Below are 24,847 nucleotides of genomic sequence, written 5' to 3'. Positions count from 1 at the left end.
ACTGCCATATGTATGATTGTTCATGTTTCTATTAACTGTCTTACCAAATTTTTTCCCTCCTCAAGGAATTGTTGCTGGTACAGTAATTGTTACCCTAGTTCTAGTCAAAATTTTCTTGGACCGTGGAAAATCAGGGTGAGCAGAAATTCTGATGATTTTAAAAAATTTATTCTTAACTTTTTTAGTAAAACTTGATACTATATCAGTAGATAATACTCTCAGCTTAATTGTGTTTTTTGACATGCTGTCTCTTCATTCCTTTTGTCTGTAATAACTATCCTGGATGAACAGACTTTGTGTCTTTTTTTTTTAACTTCTCAATATATTTAAGAGCACTAACAACATTTCAAGGGAAAGTGATTTGAAAGCCAAAGTTTCCCTTTGAAATCTATTAATCAACTCACCCTTTTCCCTACTAAGTGCAATTTATGATCATATCTGTGTGTTGTACAGAAGCAAAGAAATCTAGGAAAAACCAACCTCTAACATATTGTGGGGTTTTGTTTTGTTTTGTTTTGCCTTTTGGTGAGGAAGATTGGCCCTGAGCTAACGCCTGTGCCAATCTTCCTCTATTTGTGTGTGTGGGATGCCACCACAGCATGGCTTGATGAGCAGTGTGTAGGTCCATGCCCAGGATCCAAACCCATGAACCCCGGGGCCACTGAAGCAGAGCAGGTGAACTTAACCACTACGCCACTGGGCCGGCCCCTAACATATTGTTTGGTTCCCTGTGATTAGGCAATTTTTTGAGTTGCGTTTATTTGTTGTGCCAGTTGTGCCAGTCTAGCCACAGACAGCCCAGTGGTTAGGAGGGTGGACTTGGAACCTGACTGCTTGCTTTGAATCCTGAGTCTGCTGTTTAAGCTGTGTAACTGTGAGCAACTTAACCTCTCTATGCCTCAGTTTTCTTATTCGTAAAATATAGTACCTACCTCATAGGATTGTAGTAAGGATCCAAATGAGTTGCCTGCCACTTGTAAGGAGGTTGCAATGTTGCTTGGCACATAGTAAGCCTCAGGAGGTAAAACAGCAGCACACAGAAAAAAGTAATCAGTATTATTTGAAGCATCTGACCTGTATTAAATATGTATAAGTATAATGTCATGCTTGACCCTGACACATCTTGTAGACAAACAGAGGATTATTTAAATTGACCTTCTTCTGTTTTGTAGATTTCACTGTTCAGAAAATGAATTGTGGAGTTCATATAAACTTGAATTATTTCTAAACTGCCCCAATGCCTGTCTACTTTTTCATTAATGAATTAAGAACAACTATATTTTAATGCTGTTACTAAATTGCCTTTAATGCTGTTACTAAATTCTTTGAGTGATGTAAGCTACTTTTTACCCTCTATAACTCTTTCCTTTCGCCTTTAATTGACAATATTATTTAAGCCTGTTGCAAGCTTAAGCATGTAAATCTTCTTTAAATCACTAAATGGTTCAGTCTTTTGATAAAAATATTTGGCCATTAGGTCTCTTTTTTTGAAATAGTTTTTACAGATGTTTGCTCACTGCCGATAAAGTATTCTGGATGCTATAATGGCACGTGTAGTAAAATATAACTTTCTCTTCAGATTTTTCAGAAACTTTTTAAGAATGTGGTTTAGAGCACAGGAAAAACAACAAAGTTCTAAGTCATATAAAGTGAATTAAGTTGGTACAGATGCCTCAGCAAAACTACTCTGGAAAAAAAAGTAAACTGCCAGTCTTATGTGCTTCCTCGCATTTGTTCCAGCTCTCCTTTTGTAGTAGAGCATTAGCAATTCCCCTTTGAAAGCCAGTGCTTTGGGGCTTGGTAGGTGAGGGCAGGGTGGAAGGTGATGAGTTTCCTGGGTGCTCTCTCTTGGCTGTCATCCGTTTCTTTGCATACTTTGGTAAAATTATTGGCAAACCCCTAAGAAAGAATTTGCCTTTTTCATCTGCACTTAAAAAACACTCCATTTGCCTTATTTTGGAAGTATAAGCTGTTGAGAATAAGGGCTAACTTTATCCTTTCCAAGTTATTCTCCTGATTTCATAACAATTAAAAATTTGATCTTAATGTGGACAGGGAAGGACTTAATTGGTGTGAAGGTGATAATGTATCTTCACCTGGCGATCCCTTGTCCCTCAAAGGATTTATTTACTTCTTTGAGAAGTGTTGGGTATAGACGATAAATTTTAGTGTATAAAAGGGATGTGATTATAAGCAAATGCCAATATTCCTTTTTGATTGAAATTAAAATTATGTAATTCAATTGGTGTTTTCCTTCTCTACTGTTCAGCTCTTATTACACACGAGAACAGCAAAGTGCTCACTGTTGTATCTAATTAGCTATGCTGTGATGCCTCAGAAGTAAGACCTTCTGGTAAACTATGAAAGGTATATGGTTTTATGAAATCACACTTCTGTATCTTGCAAAATGTTCATCAGTACGGTTGGCTTGGGATTTGTCTGTGACTGTTAAACAATAATAGAGACTTAAACCTCTATTATTGTCAGAATTGTTCTTCTTTGTTGAATGGATGACTAACATATTGAATCTCTCATTAGTATCATGTGTCATCAGTTCTCGACTCTTCAGCAACATGCTCATCATCTCACTCTGTGTTTTGCACTCAGTTTATTTTCATGATTGGATGCTAACAGTGCCACAAATACTTGGGGAAAAAACAAAAGATTGATACATTAAGGCTTACAAATAGGAATGCCTTCACTATGACTGTTTGTATCTTGAGATGATTGGCCTATATTATATTTCTTTCTCCTTTTTGCTTGATGGCTTTTAGAGTTTCCACTGTTTAGTAAATATTAAAATTTGTTTTAAGGTACCTTTTATAAGTCACGTTTATAGATCTGGTGAGATATCTCTTTCATGTTGTTATACAAAATTATTACACAAAAGTAACATAAGTGTATCTGTGAAACTTTCTGGGTGTCTTGCTTTTTGACAAAACTTTCTTCCATTCTACATGTAGTAGTCAGAGGGTTTTCACTGACTTTTAATTTGAAAGTATCTTAGTTGATTCTCATTTGACCACTTAATCTCAAGAAACAAAATCTCAAGTGTCATATTTTAGTTGTTGTTGCGGTAGCTACTGAACTCTAAACTCTACATTTGCTGAGCTTGTCCATTCTTTCTAACCACTAATTTTGCATTTGTTTTGCACCCCAAATTAACTCAACAGCTCTTTTCCATGGTTTATCACATAGTAACTAAAAAATCAATATTTATCACCAGTAAATAAAATTATTTTGATTTGAACTTTTTTTTTTAACTTTCAGGATGCACATGTATAACATTGACAGTTTGGCTTATGATGCTAGTAACTATTGGCTAGCTGACTTAGCCAAAGAAGAGTTAAGAAGAAAGTGCATACAAGTATACAGAACATTTCTAGTTTCTTAGAACTTTCTGGAGGAGTGGACGCAATAAATGCAGTAGTGCTCTTCGTTCTGCATGTTCTCATTGTCTTTAAGCGCGTAGGAATGTCAACGAAGCAAGGAGAAAAAGGAATTTGTCCTGGAATCACATTCTCAACACTCCTAAGCCTCCTGAAAATAGAATAATTCACAAGATTGAGAGGGATTACTTTCCTAAAAGTGTAGGAAAGTATAGTGGTTTGTTCATGCTTAGAATGTGAGTGTGAAGAAAAGGAAATGTAATTTTTTTTCTCACTAGATATGTAATGTTATTTTTACTTACAGAGGAAATAAAAAAATTAAAAACCTTAATTGGATATTGAAAACAAACACTAAAATCAGACTCGTTTGAGCAAAATTGCCAAAGAGAGATGAACCCCATTATAAAATAATCTTTCTTGCCTGTAAGGCATTTTCCTCTATCCTTATTCCATTGAAATGAGTCTGAATGGGTTGGCAAAATATTTTAAAGGAAATGTTGCTAATGACACAAAAGTGTTGAGTTTCTTGGTTTAGTTGGTGGCAAAGGAGGAGTATAGAATGAAGGAGTAATTCCTCCTTTGTCACTACAATTTTGTTCTTAGGACAATCTTTTATTGTTTTTTTTTTTTTTTTGGAAAAGAATCCTATGAAAGGGTGAAAGGTGTCTTCATTGACTTAATGTCTTTAAAAGTATCCAGAGATATTACAATGTTAACATAAAAAAATTCTATATTTCTGAGGTGAGATGTTCATAGCCAAATTATTGTAAATCTTATTCTTTTGTAATATTGATTAATTTATTTTATATTTATTTGTCAATGAACACATTGGTTTTACATGTATAACAAAAAAGTTCAAGAAAATATGTAAAGAAAACTTTATTTTCCCTAAATAGAAATAAATAATTGATCACATATTTTTGTCTCAAGTAGTACTTGAAATTTATTTTCTTAAATGTCAATAAGGGATTCCCTTGCTGCCTCCCATAAGTAGTTTAGAATGCTGTCCTTTGGTTATCACAGTGTGGAACATTTCCAGTTACTTTTAGTGTATTGCTTGTTATTGATTTCCCTAAAGGCAATCACATTAATTTTTAAATTCTTAATATAGTCTTTTCAACTTGCCAGTTACATTTTAGGTTTTGGAACAGACTGGAATATAAGCATAACTAAATTTAACAATAATTATTTTATCATATCCCTTCATCTATTTTGTTGTTGAAGTATTTTAAAGTAAATTCCACAGGCATCATGACATTTCACGGTAAATATTTCAATATGCATTTCTAACAATAAAGACGTTTTTTCAACCTAACCATAATCATCATAACTAACAAGATTAATAATAATTTCCTAATAGTTTCTAATATTAGGAAATTATGTTAGCTCTCCTAAAAGCTCTGTGAATAGCACATATCTGCCTACTAATTCATTCATTTGTTAAATAGGAGGGCCTGCTCTGTCTACTTGGACAATCTAGTGCCTCCTGGGGTAGTAGCAAGGATGGCACTGATTCAGTTATTCAGAAAAATATGTGAGAGCCTGCTATGTGCAGATTACCAGGTGCTGGATGCTGAGATTACCAAGATGACTACAACACAGAGTCTACCCTCAAGTTGCTTATAGTCTACCACAGGAAGACTAAAACTATACACTTCTTGAGAGAAAGAATGCAGACTTTTAAGTGTTATAGTAATCACCTGTACAGAATACAGGGGGTGCATAACCTGTCTTTGCTAAGTGGGTGAGTGGCGGGCAGGGAGGCATTCAAGACAGGATGAGAAAGGACAAATAGATGAGATCCACATGGCAGGACTGGGGACTGCAAGTACGGCAGCATGCTCAAAGTAGGAAAGGCTTGAAGCGAGGACTACAGTATATCATTGGTTTAGTGTAAAAGCAAATTATAAATTCAAAACTGTTAACTCCACTTTGATTAAATTAGAAGTTGGAATCAATAGACAGGTTTATAATAGCAAGAAATGTAGATATTGGCAAATATTAAACTTTGACAATACAATACATTGAGTTAGCCTTTATAGCTTATTATTTAGATAAGGGTAAAAGCTGGAAAAGTATTTAACAATCAGTAACCTTGAAGAAAATAACAAACAGGTATGTGGGGGGTAATGGGATTTATAATTACTTTGTATCCTATTGTCATAAAGTTGAATAGTTTTATTTTTTCTGCAGGTAAGCTCTCCTGTGAGAGTATACTTTGATTGCAAAGATTGTATTGCCTTTACTCTTGAGACCAATGCTTATTTGTTGTAAGAAATTATACTTGCTTACTGCAGAAATTTGCATTTTATAATATTTAACCCACTATCACTATCAAATTTCTTGGGACACTTGAGCATTAATAGTTGTTGTCTTATCACACCCTAGCCCTGTTTTTTTGGTTAATGCCCAAAGTGGAAATACCTCATTTTCCAACCACCAACCTTGAGTGTTCCCTTCACCCCCCTGCCAAAATTAAAAACAGCCTCTTCCCTAACATTAATACTTCCTTTGCAACCTGCTCCAGTGGTGGCTGGTTTGTTATCATACTTAGTATGCCTCAATATTGAGAGGTCGTGGTGTTTTCCTTCCTTCCCATTGCCACTACTTCCATCTCAAGTCTCTCACACACTCTTTAAAAAGAGTAACTCTTCTTTCACTCTTGCAGGGTAAGTTACTAAAATGTTAAAATTTTTTCTCTGTATTTTCCCTCTCTGAATTCCAAGCAGGTAGCCAAATTTTGGTCTTCCTTGCCGCAGGGGAACATCATGACAGAATGGAAGCAGAGTTGCTTAGAGATAACTCTTGTTCTTGCTTTTCTTTTCTGAAGTCCTATGCTCTCATCATGGACCAAGCTGTGGGGACTGAAGTAGAAGCAGAACCAGGAAGAGAGAAGATTCCTGTGAACAACAAAAAAGACAGATATTGCTAACAATCTCAAAGTCTCCAAGCCAGGCATCTTGACAGTTTTTAGGGTGGGGAGGTAAGGACTCAGAGATGAATTATGTGAAGCGTAGTTTTATATTTTGAAGTTGGGGCTAGCAACTTGTTAAAGGATTAGGTGTGCAGTTAAAAAGAAAGGACTTAAGGATGACACCAAGATTTTCAGTCTGAGCTACAGAAAGGGAGATGTTGCCACTTAATGAGTTGAGGAAGACTTTTGTAACAGAAAGATTAGGAATTTGTTTTCAGACACGTTAAGTTTGAGATGCCTTTTAGACATCAAAGTAGAGATATTGTATAAGTAGTCAAAAATACAAATCTGGAGCTCAGGGGTTTCTAGGCTTGAGATATATACATATGGAAGTCAATAGGAGTACATGTATCGAGGAACCAAAGTGAAGAAAGCCATATGAGGGCTAAGATTGATCTATAGAGGTCATTGGTGGCCTTGACAAAAGCTTTCAGTAGAGTGGTTGTGGGTAAAAGCTAGACTGAGAGGCTAAAACAGAGAATGCGGGGAGAGAAATTGGAGATAGCCAATACAGACATTTATAGGCAACTTTTTTGAGAAGTTTTGCAGAAAAGTTGGTGCAGAGAAATAGGATGTTTGCTGGACGTCAATGTAGGATCAAGAGAGGTTTTATTTTAAGACATGGGGAAAATTATATCATGTTGCATGCTGATGGATATGACACAGGAGAGAGGGGGAAGAATTTCTAAAGTCCCTGAGGAAGTGAGCGGTAATTGACTTCATCCTGAGAAGCAGTGTAGCTGGTGATTAAGAGCATGCATTCCGTACACAGACTCGGCTCAGATTGGAGTCCCGTCATTTAACAGCTGTTTGACTCTAGGAAAGTTCCTTGTCCATGTACCTTAGTTATCTATCTATCAAGTGATTTTCCATCTGTAAAGTGGGGACACATAGGATTATTGTAAGAATTAAATAAATCAATATACATAAAGTGCTTAGGATAGTGCAAGCTACTTAGGAAGTGCTCAGTAAGTTTTAGCTCTTTTTAGTGCACAGCTGGAGATATTGGCCTTAGATAAAAGCAGATAGGTAGGAAGGTAGCATGTAAGGACACAGTTGCAGGTCACGGGGGATGTCATGGTGATGGCTTTTGGAAACTTGCTTCAAATTTCTTCTGTTTCCTCAGTGATATACAAAGCAAGGTCATCATGAGAATGCGATGTTATATGTTTGAAGAGAGGAAGAGAAGAAAGAACTAGAGAAATTTGGTAAAATTAGTGAGTAATGCTAAGGGCCCAGCTGATGTAAATGCTCATGAATATAGATTGCAACCATTAAGCTTGAAGTGTCCTGGACATCTAAACATGACTCCAAAAAAATGAGATAGTGGATGATGTATTCTGATGGCATGAGATCCAGAGGAAAGGGTTTTGTGATGAGGAAGGAAAGAGATTGGTCTGCAAATAGCAATGATGAAAAAAGTAGGACACCAACTTCACACCCAGGCCAGGTAATATGTGGAGTGAAGGAGATCAATGAGAGATGGTTTTGCCTTACCAGAGATTTGTTTACAAATTCAAGCCCACTGTACATTCCTCTTCCATGTGTTATTGCAATCTGCCTACTTTCTGTTCACTCATTCATGCTTATTGAGGGACTTACATATGATATAGATATGATTTATATGTATATATTAGATCTGTCTGCTCAGAAAGCCTAGAAATGATGAGACTCCAGATCCAGATTTCTAAATACCTTTTTCTGATAAAAGAAATCAGAGTTCCTTGGAGAAAATGGCTGATTCCAGTCCTGGGGCAGGGAAAGTATAAGGTAAGCCTGGAACACCTTATGATATCGGAATTTAAGGGTTCCAGAAAATAAGTAAGTACTCAACAATTGATGGTGACATGTCAAAAGGACTCAGAAGCCAGCGTGAACACGCTCCCACTGACCAAACCTGGAACAATTAGAGAAAAAAATAATAATGGCAATGGATTATAACATTAAAAAAATAAGAATTCTAGCCCATCCTGATATAAATGAGTAAATAAGGAAAAGGAAAGTTCCTTCCTTATAGCAGAATTCCAGCTAATACTGTAGAAAGAATGATACAATTTGAAAATCAGCATTTGGCAACCATCAGTAATTATTTTATGCAAGAATCACCAATGGAATCTGAAATAGTGAGTCAAAGTTTGATGAGAAAGGGGATAATTGTATACTCTCCAGTTTTTTCCCCACAAGATAGTTATTAATTACAAATTGTAACTTTATAGTATAGAAACCTGGCAAACTACTTTAACCAACTGATCAAAATTAACATCATCAATAACAGGACAAACACATGAAGTTCCTCCTGATAGGATAGAAAAACTCAGCATCATTTCTGTGGTATTCCTGCGAAAAATGCATAATCTCAATCAAATTATGAGGAAGCATCAGAAAAAAAAGCCAGTTTGAGGGACATTCTACAAAATAGCCAGTCTGTACTCCTGCAAAGTGATAAGGTCATGAAAATCAAGTAGCAGAATGGAAATAATAAAGATGAGCACAAAACTCATTGACACAGAAAACAGAAAAATAATAGAGAAAACCAATGAAACCAAAACTCAGATCTTTAAAAACTTCTATTTAGACTGATAAAGAACAGAGAGAAGACAAAAATCACAATTATCAGTAATGCAGTAGAACACATCACTCACCGCAGAGCCAGGTCATTAAAAGAAAAAATAAGAGAATACCAATTTTATACCAATAAATTCAACTTTCTACCAATAAATTCAACAAATTGGATGAAATGAACAAATTAATTGAATGAGACAAATTACAAAGACTGATTCAATAAGAATACAAAACTTGAATAGCCTTATATTAATTCAAGAAGCTATTTTTAATTAATCTTTCCAAAAAGAAAACTTCACGTCCAGATGGCTTCACAGTAAAGTGCAACATTTACTGAAGAAATAATACCAATCTACACAAACTCTTTCAGAAAATAGAGAACATGTCCAAACCCATTTTATGAGGACAAAGACATCACAAGAAACCAGAACTACAAACCAATATCTTTCATGAACATAAACACAAATATCCTTAACAAAATTTTAGCAAAACAAACCCAAAGATGTATAAAAGAATATGGTACATCATGATCAAATGAGTTTTATTCCATGAGTAAAAGATTGTTTTAACATATCCAAAAGTCAATCAATGTAATTGCCATATTAATAGAATGAAGAAGAAAACCATATGATCATTTCAATAGATGCAGAAGAGGTGTTTGATAAAGTTCAACACTAAGTCCTGATAAAATCTTTCAGCAATAGAAGGGAAATTTTTAAATCTAATTAAGGGCATCTTCAGCAAATCTACAACTTTCGTTGTACTCAATAGTAAAAGGCTTAATGCTTTCTGCCTAAGAAAAGGAAAAGGCATGGATATCTACTGTACTACTCCTTCCTTTTTTTTTTTTTTTTTTTACTCTGTCTACTTCTATTCAACATTTCGCTGGAGGTTTCAGCCAATGCAATAAGGCAAAAAAAGAAAAAAGTCAATGAATTGGAAAGGTAGAAATAAAGTTATCTTTATTGGCAAATGATATGATCATGTGTATAGAAAAGAATCTACTAGAACTAACGTGAATTAAGTAAGGTCACAGGATACAATGTTAATATGCAAACAACAATTGTCATTTTATATGCCAGCAATGAACAGTTAGAAAATGAAATTTTAAGAACATTTTCAATAGCATACAAAATCAGGAAATATTTAGAGATACATTTTATAAAACATGGAAGAACTCTACAAAGAAAACTACAAAATTTTGCTGACAGAAATATAGACTTAAATAAATGATATATCATTTTCATGAATTGGAAGACTTAGTGTTGTTAAGTTATAAATTCTCCACACATCAATCTATAATCCCAGGAGGGATTTTAAGAAACTGATCCTAAAATTTCTGTAGAAATGTAAATTTCCCCTTTTAATCCTTTTTTCCCAGTTGTTATTTTTTAAAAGAGATCAGAAAATTAAAGGCTACATCTCTCAGACTCTCTTGAAACTAGGAGACTGGAGGGAAATTGTGTCTACCATGTAAAAGCAGTCATATAATATTCAGAGATCAGAATTAAGGCATAGGCCAATTTCTTCCTGCTGCTTCTCCTTCTAAAAAGCTAAGATCAGATGTAGGTAAATGTTTGTGGCCGTTTTCCACTTTCCTTTATCTAGTTATCAACATCATGAGATTAAAAATGCGTTGCAGAAGTAGTGGTGACAGCAGCAGCTTCCTGACCTCCAGATCGTGATTTCAGTGATGCGGCCTTGAAATCAATAGTCCAAAAGTGACTTCTAGCCTTCTCAGCTCTTTCTTTTAAAGAAATTTGGAGGGATTTCTGTTTTCTGCACTGAAATGTGGCTAATTCAATGCTCCACAAGTCTTAAGGTTTTATTTTAATCTGTTTCTTTCCCTTTGCCATGAAGTATTGCCTTCTGATTCACTAAGTCTCTCTTAAACTGTGTCCCCATAGAGGTGATATTATTACTTGAGATTGCAATTTGAAATGATTACATTGTTCATTTCCAAGATTTCTAGTTGTTTTTTATCTGACAGTTTTTGCTTCATATCCGCCTGTTTTTGTTTAGTTCTTAGTGAATGTTTATCCTACATTAATTTCACAAACATACTTATTTGATGCCTTTATTATAGTTTTCTATTAAAACGAATTTCATCCATGGTGAATTCCTGTCTAAATGTTGATTTTTATTGGCCATCTCTTTTGACATTACATTTTTTCACACGTTTTACACTTGTGATTTGCAATTTTTTTAAATCATCTGTCAATCTACCAGAAAGAAGGGAATTCTCCCTCTAAATTTCTGAGCACAGTTTTTTCAAGGCTAAAATACATTTATTATTTTTTTACTTTTTAGTTGAAGTTCACAGCATGTATAAAACCTTAAAATACAATTTATAAAGGTTGCTGGATAAGTTGAAACAACAACAAATTCTGCATATCACAGCATATCCAATGTGTTTTTAGATAAATACTAAATTTGATAGGTTTTACCAAGCACATATTTTATAAATACTGTACTTTTAAAGTTAAAGTTTTATTTTGAGATAATTGTAGATTTACAAGTTATTCTAAGCAATAACCCAGAGAGGTCTTACGTTCCCTTTACTCATTTTCCTCCAATGGTCATATCTTGCGTTACTATTGTACAATATCACAACCAGGATATTGACATACAATCCACACATCTTATCTAGATTCCTCAGTTTTACTTGTACTCATTTGCGTGTATATTTATTTAGTTCTGTGCAACTTTGTTACACGCAGGTTCATATCTCCAACATCATAGTCAAGATAGAGCAGTTTCACCACCACAATGATCTCTCCTGTTGCCCTTTTGTAATCATACCCACCTCCCTCCTGCTTCCCGTTTCTGGCTCCTCATCCCTGATCCCTGGCAACCACTAATCTATCTTTCTTTTCTTATTTTTGTTTTTATTTTTTTGAGGAAGATTAACCCTGAGCTAACATCTGCCGCCAATCCTCCTCTTCTTGCTGAGGAAGAGTGGCCCTGAGCTACCAGCTGTGCCCAGCTTCCTCTATTTTATATGTGGGACACCCAGCACAGCATGGCTTGATAAGCAGTGCATATGTTGGCTCCCGGGATCCAAACTAGCGAACCCTGGGCCACCAAAGCAGAACGCACGAATTTAACTGCTATGCCACCAGGCAGGCCCCCTAATCTTTTTCATTCTATAAGTTTGTCATTTCAAGAATGTTATATGATGGAGTCATACAGTATGTAACTCTTTGAGATTGGCTATTTCATCTGAGCACTTTCTAGAACTGTAGTCATTATGTTCGAATAGTATTTCTACCACCTCGGGAAGCATGCAGCATTAATCTCTGTACTGTTCTTGACAAGGGGGTCAGCCTGAATTTAATCATGAGCAAATGGTCAGACAACTACATAATGCAGACCATTGAGCCAGACAACTGTCCCGACCTCTACAAACATGTCAGTGTCACACTACCAAAAACAATCACGAAAGGCGAGGAGATGTTTTTGATCAAAAGCACTAAAGAAATTTAGTAACACAACCTTTTCAGTCCTTTGAAACTCCAAATATCTCTTCTCCTTTTTGTCATCTTATTTGTGGTGACATTAACTGTTTGAAGAAAGACAGGCAAGTTGTCTTGTTCAATGGTTTAAATTCTGCACTCATCTCATAACTACCTCATGATTTAATTTAGGCTAAACGTTTTCAGCGAGAACACTGCATAGTTAACTCTGTCTTCCTACTACAGCCCATCTGGTGGCAAAGAATGCCCAGTTTGTCATGTTGTCTGCTGCCAGTTGCTCCTGATTGCGGTGCTGTACAAGATGGGAACTGAGAGCAGCAAGGGTTAAGGTCTCTCATAACCGTGTGCCAATCTAAGCAGTGGTCTCCTTAGTGATTTATCACAATTGGAGGCTGAAGGACTGGGATTTCTCCCCTCAAACCAGGCTTTGGAGTAAAAATTGTGGAGAGTGCTTTGTGGTTGTTATGTTGATTCTCAGCAAAGGATCCCTTCAGTGTTCTGTTTGGGCTTTAACTTGATTTGCTGGTTGAGACTTTTCCCATCAATGATGAAACCACATCAATGATGCAGTTTCTTTCAAATCAGCAATATCGTCTCTTAGTTTCAGAGTTCTTGGTATCTGAGAGAGAAGAAAATCCAGTGTGAGTCTTTGTCAGGTCCCATTGATAGCTGAGCCTGGAGGGATGGCTATGTGGTGACAGAGGCCAGCAGGAAGCTGAGCTCCTGTTGAGGGGAGGAGCTGAAGGAGGAGCACAGGCTGCTGAAGGGGAAAGTGAGAGCCACAAGGTAGAAGAAACACCTCCCTGCGCTTCCATCCAGGCTGTGGTGCAGCATCGAGGGACACCCTGTCCTCACCCCACCAGGAGCCTGGTGACATCCCAGCTCAGAGCGGCTGCAGAGCCTTAGCCAGAGCCCTACCAGCCTTTCCTCAGCAGCCACTTCACTCCTGAAGCCCCTCAGTCTGGAGCAAAGTGATGGCTTTCCCACACCTCCCAGGGAGGGATGTGCTTAGCATCCATCGTGCACATTTGGAAACAGACTGCTGTCAGAAGTAGAGGACCCTTGGCAGAGAAACATACGCTCTTTAACTCTATGTCGCTGTCCTCTGAGGAGGAGTGGCAGGTTATGGGAGAGCCCTAGAATGTGAGAACAACAGGGACCTCAGAATATATCCGAATCCAGTTCCACGTTTTACAGATGAGGAAGTGTGGTGCCAAAGGGCTAAGGACTAACTAAAGCCACATGCCCTTTTATTGACGACCCTGAACTGAAAGCCAGGCCTCAGGCCCTTTCTGTACATTTGGGGAAAGGTGAGAGGAAAGGCTTCAATCTGGAGGTGTTCAGGCACAGAGGCTGTCAGGTCATCTTAGGTGGAAAGGAATAAGGTTTTACAGAGAAATTCCTCTCCCATGAGACTGGGGAAAGACCCTCCAAAAGGAGAAACTCAAAATGGAATTAGCAAAAAGAGAGCAAGGAGTGTAACTAGGGCCCCACTCATTTTCATCCCATGGGCACCAACATTCTCTGAAGGTAAATTCACTCCAGGATACGTCTTACGGCATTCGTAGGAATATTCTCAATAGGTAGACCCACAAAACTCTGAAACGGAAATGAAAAAGCATTAGTTTTAGTTATCCTAGATTTTCATCAATTCTTTCCAAACTTCCCCTAAAAAAAAATCTCTTTTCATATTGTGTGCCAGGGTAAAGAAAGCCATGAAAAGGAATAAACAAAGGAGAACAAGACCCAAGAGTCTTTATTTGGATTTTGCATAAGGAGAAAATTTGATAAAAAATAATTTTTTCCAATCCGCAGTCTGAACCTATTAGTGGGCTGTGAAATCAATTCAGCGAATAGCGGACTGCAGGTTTCATTTTCAAAGTAGAAAAGAAAGAATTCAATTCCATTACTTGTAATAGGAGAGGTATTAGTTTTTATACGCTGGGTTTCTATGTAATATTATTTCTTACTGTATCTTGTACTATAAAAATTGCGAGAAAGTTTGATCTGAATGGAGAGAGCATGTGTCTAACCCATCCGTCTATCTTTTTCCTCTTCTGTTTTCTCCAGGCTGTACAGAGTTCTGTGGAGAGAGGAACGCTGCTTCCATCCCTGGCTGATATTCAGCTTTTCTGTGAAGTAGCCACACACATAGGAAACTTGAGTACTGATGACTGAGATCCTACCAGATCCATAGTCTTTCTAATTCCTACATGCATCTTAGTGGAGCTTTTTAAGATACTGACACCCAAATCCCACCCCAGAACAATTAAATCAGAATCTCAAGGTAGTGGGTCAAGGCATTCATGTCAGTTCATAGCTCTCTCAGTGTTTATTTTATGATAGCATGATTTACATCCTTTAAAATTACTCACTAACCCTCCCCTATTTCACACCATTCCTTTTTCTTCTCATCTTTTCCACTATGAGTTTCTTTCTACTGTTCCTAAAGATTTTGGTCTTCCGTCTGACAAACTCAGATAAATCACTTTCCTTCTCAACTGGATTTGTATTCTTGTGTATCTCCCTGGGTCTTCTTAAAGCTGGCCCACAGCCCAGTGGCACAGGCACTAAGTTGCCACTTTCTGCTTCAGTGGCCCAGGGCTCACCAGTTCAGATCCCAGGTGCAGACCTACACACTGCTTGTCAAGCCATGCTGTGGTAGGCATCCCACATATAAAATAGAGGAAGATGGGCATGGATGTCAGCTCAGGGCCAGTCTTCCTGAGCAAAAAGAGGAGAATTGGTGGTAGATGTTAGCTCAGGGCTACTCTTCCACAAAAAATTAATTAATTAAAAAAAAAAAAAAAAGCTGGCCCAAAGTTATTTCACTACAATGCTCTCCTATATTTCCTGGTCTCAGATACAGCTCAGTTCATTGTTCTAGATTCTTCACTGAATATCTAGAACTGGTAATGGGAGTGACAAAGAGAGATCTGAATGCCTAAGTGTCTCATGCTCTATGCATTTTAGAAACCTGGCCTCTGCGTCTACTTTTAGACAATGTCCCTTTAGGGTACCACCCACTGTCCTGCACGTAATGCCAGCTCCAATGAGGCCCTGAGGTGGGGACACTGAGTCCCTGGAAGCCGCATCCAGATTAGCACAGGCCTGCTCATCTGGGGCTGAGGAGACACATGACTCCAGGCCAGTCCAGCTCAGCCACCTGTGACCCTGGTTGTCATTTAGTTTCTGTCATCTGGGCTCTTGCTCCTCAGTTTTAACAATTCCTGCTCACTTGGAGAAGCCCAGGGTTAAGGAATGTCCCAGGTTGGGTTCCCTAGAACACCCAGGAGGAAGACCCATGAAGATTCATTAAGACAACGCTCCCAGAAGAAAGAGGCAGTGGAGTTGGGGAAGCTGGGAGGGGAAGGCAAAGAAATCCAGAAAGTGTGCGATTTCAGGCAAAGTGCTGTGTATTCAGTGGCTTACATGATGCTTTTGTGTTGAGGAAGAACTTGGGGCCAGGCTTCCCCATGGCTAAGAGGAAAGGTGAAATGGAATATCAGAACAGGAGCAGTTGGAATACAGCAGAGCTCAGAGAGAGAACAGGAGATGGAGACGGAAGGGCCTGGCAGGGTGGCAGCACCCATGGAAAACAGAAAGGCCAGACAGAGGTCACATCAGCTGTTGAAGTGAACAAATGAGGAAGAGAAAAATTAGTGTGAAAATGAGCTAGAATCTTAGCTAGAGAGCGATAAGGAATAAGTGCATCTAAGAGCATCAATGTGATTACCTCAGCACCCTAAGCTGAAGGCCGGGGAAACTGCATGTTAGTCTCCACTTGCTGAATAGCAGCTTTCCTTTGACAATCTTCTGTTTCAGGGCACTTAAGGCATTAATGTGGCCAATGACTTGATACCCATGCTTGCTGGCAGCCAAGCCATCAAGAGCATCACCCTCCAGCTTGGCAGGGTTCTTCATTCTGAGAGAAACATCCAAACCCAAACTCTGAAAATAAAACCACAGCCAACAGGACCCATTGTCATTCATGATCTTCCTGTGACTTACTCCTCTACCCATGGGAGACATCGAATAAGCAAAGTGACCAGAACAAGAAAGGTCCTGAAAGTCCATGGGTGAGGTGAAGCCAACGGAGTCACTTTGATAGTTTCTTTTTTGTTGATCTTTCTCACACTACCCAGTAATGATATGATTGCCAGGAGGTGTGGGAGAGGCCCATCGCCTCCCCGCTGTCACCCTCTGACGACTAACAATGGACCAGAGCTTCGTATTCCCCTTTTCTCTCTCACCTTGGAAGAGCAGCCACTGGTTTCCAGAATCGTTGTTGGCTGCAATGCTCCAGATGGTGGAGGAAAGGCCGAGCCTGGCTTAGCTGTCACCACAATCCAACTGGTCCAGCTGAAGTGGCAGATCATTGGTAACCCAGGTGCTTGGCCGCAGCTGTGCTTGTGAAGCTTGCACCTCTGACATTTGGAAACTCAAAGGCCTCCTGGCTGGGAGCTGAAAGGAGAAGAGAGCTCAGTAGGACCACTCCAAGTTTTCCTTTACTAAGCCCTCTCAGAGCACCCATTTCTGATGTCCATGCCTCTCAGTGAAACAACCCAAAGACCCAGACGACAAAGGCAGACATCACGTCTATGAGGGAGATGTCACCTTTATGTGTGTGCCTGGGGATGCTGAGATGGCAGGTGCCAGGATGCAGTGTCCCTGAAGTGAAAAATCACTCACTTGAGTCCACATGGCTTTGGATGGGCAGATGAGATCATACTTATTAATCTATTTTTATTAACTTAGTCGTATAGCCTAGAGAGAAGGTTCTAGAGAGGCCTTAGGACATGGAGGAGAAAGAGTTGTTGATGTGTACCCAGAAGAATAAAAGAACAGGGAAAGAAGTATGGCCTCAAGTCTTTAGGTTCCAGTAGAAAAGGGAGTTGAGAAACTGTAGAACATGGACCAAGTTATGAGAATTTTTGCAAAGTTCTGTGGCCTTTTGACCAGCCTTGTGTGTAATTTTTGACTGCCCTCCATCCACCCACACATATATATTCTATTGTCACACAAGGGTACCAGCAGCTACAGGAAATGGAGTAGAGCTCTGAGACCCTTATTGGAAACCTAGGGGCCAGAAGTGTTACAGAATCAGACTTTGTGGTTCTTCAAGGAGGTAACAGAATGCATAATCCTTACATCACACACCCCTCAGTGGGGTCTGAGCAGCTCTCCCTAACCAAACACATATACATTTCTGCTGTGAAATGAACACATACTCTCAGAAAGTTGGCTAACAAAGATTTCAAATAGCCTCAGGCCAGTCCAGGTCAGACTCAGGCGGGCTCCTGGCCCACAGGGCCTGCTCCACACTGCGATGGGCTCCCCTCTATACATCCTCATTCTCACCAAGGTTTGTTTAATTTTTTCTTGAAAGTGTCTTTGTTTATCTATTACCATTTAGTCTTCTAGATCACATACTCTATCTGACTCCCGTCATTGATTCTCCTTCTAGGAGAATCCTCCCAGATTCCTTCGAGGCGCTTTTCCTGATTCGATCCTCTCCTCACCAACAAATGTCTCACCTGTCTTATTCCCCCAAATCCTGTCCCATCCTGTGCCTGCTCTGCTGGGAGAACTTCCTCTCCCCTCTCTGCTACACTCTCTCAACTCCTCAGCTTCCTTTGCACTCCTTCCTTCTCTGTTCTGGTGCCTCTTTCTTCTCCAACACCACTTCCCACACCTCCAGTATACAAATCCTCCTTGAGTCAGCCCAGCCCCTCCCTGACCCCAGCCCTGTACCATGTGCCTCTTCTAGCTTCCAAGTCTTTTTCCACAAGCACTTCTCTCAGGCTGGTATACCCTCCATATTTCCTCGATGTGTACTTTATTAATCATCATAATTTAGGACATTTAATAAGATTTTATGATGGGCTGTGATTTATGATTTGGCTAAAGAGTAAACTTTCTTAAATTAACAAATCTGGTTGGTAAAAGGATTGTCAAAACCAGTGATAAATAAATGAAAAGTGACAGGATATATTGGAGTATATGAGGAAACTATTTGGTTTAAAACTGATCCAGCCTGACCTGGTTTTTCCAAAAGGGCCTGATGTGGCCTGTTGAGCATGCATTGTACATCTGCTTTAAATATTTACTATTCTATAAATACAATAAAAATGCCCTTAAAGATAAGGATGTAACTTCCCACATATCGGCATTTCTTTAAAGATAAGCCTTTCCCGAAAGTAAGAATTAATTACTGACCTGCTGTGCTCACCTTGTGACCACGGACCTGCTGTATTCACCAAATTGCTGTGCCAGCAAAGCACTCTCATGACTATTATTAAAGGGACATTTCAGAGCCTGCCCAGTGGTGTAGTGGTTAAGTTTTCCTGCTCTGCTTTGGTGGCCCAGGGTTTGTAGATTCAGATCCTGGGTGCAGACCTAATACTGCTCATCAAGCCATGCTGTGGTGGCATCCCACATTAAATGGAGGAAGATTGGCACAGATGTTAACTCAATGACAATCTTCCTCAAGCAAAAAGAGGAAGATTGGCAACAGATGTTAGCTCAGGGCCAATCTTCCTCACAAAAGGAAAAAAAAAGGGACTATTTCTATCATATTTGATATATGCTCTTTGTTCCGAGACAGTATATAACCACTCTGTGCACTCCACTTCTTTTGAGTGCTCCCTCCTTTGTGAAAGGACTCTCCTGGGCATATGGTCTCCAGGTTTGGCTCATAATAAACTCACCCCAATTTTGATTTATAGATTGGCTATGGATTATTTGTGTTGACATTTCTTGGCATAGTCTCAGCAGGATTTCAGAGAAACTTGCCAGAGACCACCTGGAATCTACACTGAACTAGTGTTCTGAGCCCATCTGGATCACTGCATTTTTCAGGTGACCCTGGTGAGTTTTCCTGAAACCCAGACCTCCTTATTTTAAGCTGATGGTCCCGAGAATAGATGAGCTGGGTTTTTTGGGGTTTTTTGTTTTTTTTTTTTTGAGAAAAGATTAGCCCTGAGCTAACTGCTGCCAATCCTCCTCTTTTTGCTGAGGAAGACTGGCCCTGAGCTAACATCCATGCCCATCTTCTTCTACTTTATATGTGGGATGCCTACCACAGCATGGCGTGCCAAGTGGTGCCATGTCCACACCCGGAATTCAAACCAGCGAACCCTGGCCACTGAAGCAGAACGTGTGCACTTAACCACTGTGCCACTGGGCTGGCCCTTAGATGAGCTGTTTCAAACCTTAAGATTAGATGTCTTAAAGGGTTATCAGTACATACTCTAGGCAAGAGGAACCTAGGTGGGGAATTCCTAGGAAAGAGAAATCCAGGAGGATTTTCCTAGGCCAGCGGAGCCTAGGGGGAACTTTGGAGTGAATGAGGCGGGCTGACCTTTTTGATTTGGCTTTAAATTGGAAAGAATTGTGTTGACAGAGTCTGAACAAACCACTTGATAGGCAAATGAGCGTCTGAACTTGTTCGGCTCCAAAGAGAAGGGATACCAGCTCCTCCCAGCTGAAAGGCATTCTCAGGTGACTGAAAACCTTGTGAGAGTGTCAGAGGATTAATCCTCATGACAGGTAGCCATCTCATAGGGAACTCCACTATCATCACATTAATTAATTAAAAGGCTTGTCAGGGGAAGCACATATGAGGGTTGGTTGCTCACGCACTCCAAACCCCCACAGTAGTATTAGACTGCCAGCAGGAGAAACTGAGGCACATAAGAGAGTGTTTATGACCTTTCTTTAGGGAGTAACACTCATAAGCAGCACATTTCTGATCCACTCCACTGTCCCTAGAAATTGTTCAGACTTTATAGTAAAATGCAACTAGAAGAAAAACAGGAAATTGAGCTTCTAAAAGCCAACCAGTTCCCAGATGGGAAGCCTCCCCCTGGAACTCCAGCTGGCTTCATGCTGAAATTTGCAAGTGCTAAAGGAAATGGGGATAACTGTAAATGGCTGGCAAGATAACCTGGGATAATTTAAAACTACAGTGGCCACTGTAGGGCTCCTTTTTAAGAGGCAGGGAATAGAGACATTTTTAAGGAGTTGAGCTTACCACCTTTTGGCATAATTGCTCAAACTAAAAGTTCCGGAAGCTGTAAAGATTTATAGAGAACCAAAAAAAAAAAAAAAAAAGGAAAAATCTTATCAAGCTTATTTTATGTCCTGAGGGCTTAGCTTAATAATCGTCAGGTTGGGGTCCCAAAATATGGTCTGACAAAAATCTGGTTGCACCCTATTTTTCAATCAGAGATGGTCAGACAGAAATTCAAGTTGCATTCCATTGAAGGCTGAGGGTCCTACGAAACTGCTGCCAGCCTCAGGTAAGTTACATTGACTACCTCAGGATGTGTGTCTTTGGCATGAGGATTTTTTGGGCTGGTTGTTTTTTTAAAAAAACTACAGGCATGAGAGCAGCTCTGAAAACCAAGTAGAAGTTACGCTTTGTAAGAGACTTTTACATTTGTAAGGGAAATCTCCATTTGTAAAGGTGTCTCCCTCTCTGTACCAGGAAGTGGGGAATGATCTTGTCTCTAGAAACTCTTATCAATGTGGAAGGTGAGGACTTAAATCTGCATAATAACCTTATTCTTGTTTACTGTGCTTTTTCTTGTACTTTCTCAAAACTGATTCTCCCCACCCCCACCAGCCTCCTTTGTCTTGCACTGAAGGGTGGCGACCTTGGCCATTCTGGCAAGTTACTCAGTTTCCTGGGTTTCTCCCATGTATACATGTTATTAAACTTTGTTTGATTTTCTCCTGTTATTCTGTCTCATGTCAATTTAATTCTTAGACCAGCCAGAAGGACCTAGAATGTAGAGGAATTGTCTTCCTCCCCTATGGTTTGATGACTTGGATGGGATAAAACTTCTCTGGCTGGATGTTGCTTGCTCCTACACTACTGTAGCTGAGAGATCCTGGACTCCTGACAAGAGCCGGCAGGAAGTAAGAGTTCTTCCCACATCACCCTCCCAGATCTCTGCCTGCAGGGCCCAATGAAGCAAGAGTAGTGAGGTTTTTTCCTTTTCTAAATTTAGATTAGCAGGAGAAAATATTGGTGAAACTAGCTCCCTGGACCCAGTAACCCTGGAAAATTTGGTTTGAATACTCATTGGCTTATTGATCCTTTTCCTCCCAGAGATGGTCACTATTTTCCCTTGTTCTGTCTTTGTGTCATTTGTCATAGAAAGGGAAAAAAAAGACATTGGGCAAGATGCAGGCATCTATAAGCCTGTTGTCTGGGAATATGCATATAAGGTGAAAGCTGTTGCTAAGGGCATCTTGGAAGCCAAAAAGGCCACAAATTTGGTGGGCATGGGTCAAGCAGTTAAGAGCCGTTAGGGCACTCACCACCTCAAGAAGACTCCCATGATAGGATAAGTTGATCCTGGAATGGGGTAAATGACACAGGTCCCCCACCAATGTCAAGAAAATGTCCATGCAACAAGGTATCTGTAAGGCACACATGATCCCCAACCTGGCTGCACCTCCCTCCTGGATATTAATTTGGCTCCAAGAGACCCAAGACTTTGCTAAAGCTGCTAATGTGCATATAAGATGAGATTTTTTTCTTTTGTCTTGTTCTACATCATGAGAGTTGCTTTGTGACCTTTTTGGTCTCCACCATCCAGAGGATGCATGTAACTGGCATGCATCTTGGTGGCCAGACAAAGACTGGGTTTCTGAGACACACTCCTCTGTCTGGCTATGCCATTTCTCAGGGGAGTTTATTATAAGGGGTCCCAGTTGCTTTCATAAGGGGCCTTTGTCATCACAACCTTTGTTACTTGTACTGCTTGTGCATCGAAGGCATTTGCTTTCTTAGACTATTTTTGGGAGTGAATTTTCTGGATCTTGTGAGGACTGCTTCTTTTGCATTCTCTTTTTGGGATGCCTCGTGTGTCCGTGATTAAGCTGTAAAGGCTTATTGGTTTGAGTTGCTATTAAGATCCTACTTGTCAATGTGGCCAGATGATGGATCACTTAAATTGGAAAAACTTCTAGATTGGAAAACAAAATTTTCTTTTGAGAGCTCTCATCATAATTATTTCATTGGTGCCTATGAAAAGTCCAAATTAAAAAAGAAATACAAAATAATAATAATAATATTGACTAGCCTTAATACCCTGACTCAAGGTACTAATACTTGAGAAAATGTAAAAGTATAAGTGTGGCTAAGACAATAAGGGCTAAAATGTTTGAGCTAATTTTTATAAAGAGGTTATATAAATTTTGCCTAAATGTATTATATTTGGCTGGGAATGCTTCTCCTATCCAATATTATAAGACCTATTGATAATGTCCTAATGAAAGCCCTATGATTAGAGGTATAAAAGTTGATGGAATTCAGATGAAATTTTGTGGGAAAATTGATACTTTGACAGGCTTTATATGAACTTATTGCATCTCTTTTGCATGATTGTATTGTAAATTGTATTGTGGGGGTAGACGTTGTGCCTCAGTGGGGAAGATTTCCCCTGCCTGATTATAAGACAGTATATAAATCTGCCCTTCAGACAATGTTAATTAAACATTCTAAAGGGAAGTCAATAGAGGTTGCCTGAGCCCACATAGCATGAGATAAAAACTAGAGGCTAATATCAGGTGCTAATAAAAGAGATAATAAAAGTTCCTCCCAAGGTAAACTGATCTAAGGTCAAATTGTACGCTTAGAAAGAGGGCCTTTGTTAAATGCTTTGTGCAGACTTTTAAAGGTATGGTATATTTCCTAGTTTTAAAACAATAGCTGTGAAGTCTTTGTGTATGTGTGTCTATATGTATGTTATATATGTGTAATATTTTTCCTGTGGATGGTATGGCCAAAATTAAGAACTTTTTAGTTGGCTCAAAGTAAGCACTTACATAAATTATTTCTAAAAGTAATAGAAATTAACCGAAAAGTTTTTCAAGTTAACATGATATGAAATAATCTTTGGTAAACAAAAGCTTATTTAAGTTTGTTGGTTTGATTAAAATAGGGACATCCTGAAAATTAGCAACATTGGATATGATGCAGACATGCAGCCTGATTTTACCAGTCAAATAAGCTCATGTTACCCCTGATACAAATTTGTCAGCAAAATAATAGCTTTAAATAATAGCTGATTTTGTCTAATGTCTCATGAAGTTTCTGTAGTTAATCTAAACTAATTGTTGGGAACAGATAATTTAGACATAAATGAGAAGCTTCTATAAATACACTTTTAGCACTAATTATAGTTTATGACACATGTATTTAAAATAGCTTCCAAAATCTCTTTGGTAACATGAAACTTTGAAGTTTTGCTAGGTTGATTTAAATGATAAAAATTCATTGAGTATCTAGATCATTTCCAAGTAAGATAAAATACTGAAACATTGTTGCTAAACATGTCTAAGTTTATCTACTTTTGGCTGCTTATTACAGAGAAACCAAAAGACATTTGGGTCTATTAGTAAATACGTCTTGTATTTTATTAAAGGATTGTACTACGAAGCAGCATGTTTCTAGAAATTATTAAAAGTGTTTATAAACTTGCCAAGTCACAAAGTGCTAATGTAAAAGACAGTTTATGATTTCTTATTTCTTGGTTTTCACTAAAATTAAAGTCTGAAAGGATTAGGAATTTTAATTAATATATGTAATTAAAACTACTAAAAATTAATAAGGAAAACATCTTTGTATACAAGGAAAGTAAGATGTGTGTTTTCAGTAAAGAAGATATGAAGAATGGAAATATTTTTGTTTTGTTAAGAAAGATAAATTTGTCCCAAAGTACTAGAAGGAGAAAAAAGGTGGCATGGGGCAAATTCTGAATGTAAAAAGGAAGTTACAGAATGTTTGTAGAAAAAGAACCTTCAGGAAAGAGTTTTATGCGTGGTCAAGTTGGCTATGATTGAAGTAAATCTAATTAAGTAAATAAGATTTAATATCAGAAGAAAGCTGGTGCAAAATTAGAATTTGGCTTTCTCTCTTAAAAAGATAATTTTCTTGAACTTTTGGTCTGCTTTTGATAAAGATATTAGGAAAAGTTTTCTTTGCTTTTGAATAAGTCTGCCTAAAAGATAGAAAATCTATGTTTTGTTAAAATAATTTCCTATGTTCAAAAAGACTGAGGTCTCTCTATTAAGATTTTTCTTGACTGCTTCTGTTGTCACCTTGATTGAATGGATAACTAAGCATTGTTTCCTATTTGACCAAGTATTTTAAAACTTTTTGATATTTTTTACAAGCTTCCCCCAAAATTAAGATCCTAAAAGAAGTCTTTCTTTTGACCTGGAAAAAAAAATTGTTTTTCTTTGAGAATTTTCCGAAGGTTCCTGGGACTTCTCAGAGAAATTTGTTCTCCCTATAAAGGGGGAGATATTGTAATAATTAGGCTTGTTTAGTATGCTAAATTGCATGGGAAGCGTTTTCAAGTGAGTGATGATAAATCGCCTTAGTTATATAGCATAGGTAAATATTACTCATTATCTTAACCCTACCA

At 38.5% G+C, this 24,847-nt stretch overlaps 2 protein-coding genes across 33 annotated transcripts in view; one reads left to right on the top strand and one right to left on the bottom strand.

Annotated features, from left to right (window-relative positions):
* Positions 1-15,180, top strand: part of CD55 (CD55 molecule (Cromer blood group)) — a 40,131-nt gene extending 24,951 nt beyond the window's left edge. For 8 of the 32 annotated variants that reach the window (XR_011532154.1, XR_011532151.1, XR_011532149.1 and 5 more), the window contains 3 exons: positions 66-135; positions 2,270-2,367; positions 3,271-4,306. Coding sequence is in view for 20 of the 32 variants with exons in the window: in XM_070591327.1 (XP_070447428.1) it covers positions 66-135; positions 3,271-3,394 (194 nt within the window). In the remaining 12 variants the exon portion in view is untranslated. Of the gene's footprint in view, positions 1-65; positions 136-2,269; positions 2,368-3,270; positions 4,307-14,471 lie in introns of those variants that run through there. The other 24 variants (XM_070591337.1, XM_070591336.1, XM_070591340.1 and 21 more) reach the window with 7 other exon arrangements.
* Positions 11,793-24,847, bottom strand: part of LOC139078947 (NBPF family member NBPF6-like) — a 23,507-nt gene continuing 10,452 nt past the window's right edge. Inside the window, exons 5-7 of the mRNA XM_070591344.1 lie at positions 16,655-16,865; positions 16,138-16,352; positions 11,793-14,000 (exon numbers count right to left, since the gene is read on the bottom strand). Coding sequence (XP_070447445.1) covers positions 13,955-14,000; positions 16,138-16,352; positions 16,655-16,780 — 387 coding nt within the window. The 5' untranslated portion in view covers positions 16,781-16,865 and the 3' untranslated portion in view covers positions 11,793-13,954. The remainder of the gene's footprint in view (positions 14,001-16,137; positions 16,353-16,654; positions 16,866-24,847) is intronic.

This window comes from Equus przewalskii, chromosome 23 (genome assembly GCF_037783145.1).
Source record: "Equus przewalskii isolate Varuska chromosome 23, EquPr2, whole genome shotgun sequence".
Taxonomy (NCBI): domain Eukaryota; kingdom Metazoa; phylum Chordata; class Mammalia; order Perissodactyla; family Equidae; genus Equus; species Equus przewalskii.
Note: the sequence above shows the minus strand (reverse complement) of the source record. Positions and strands in the feature narration are given on the sequence as shown.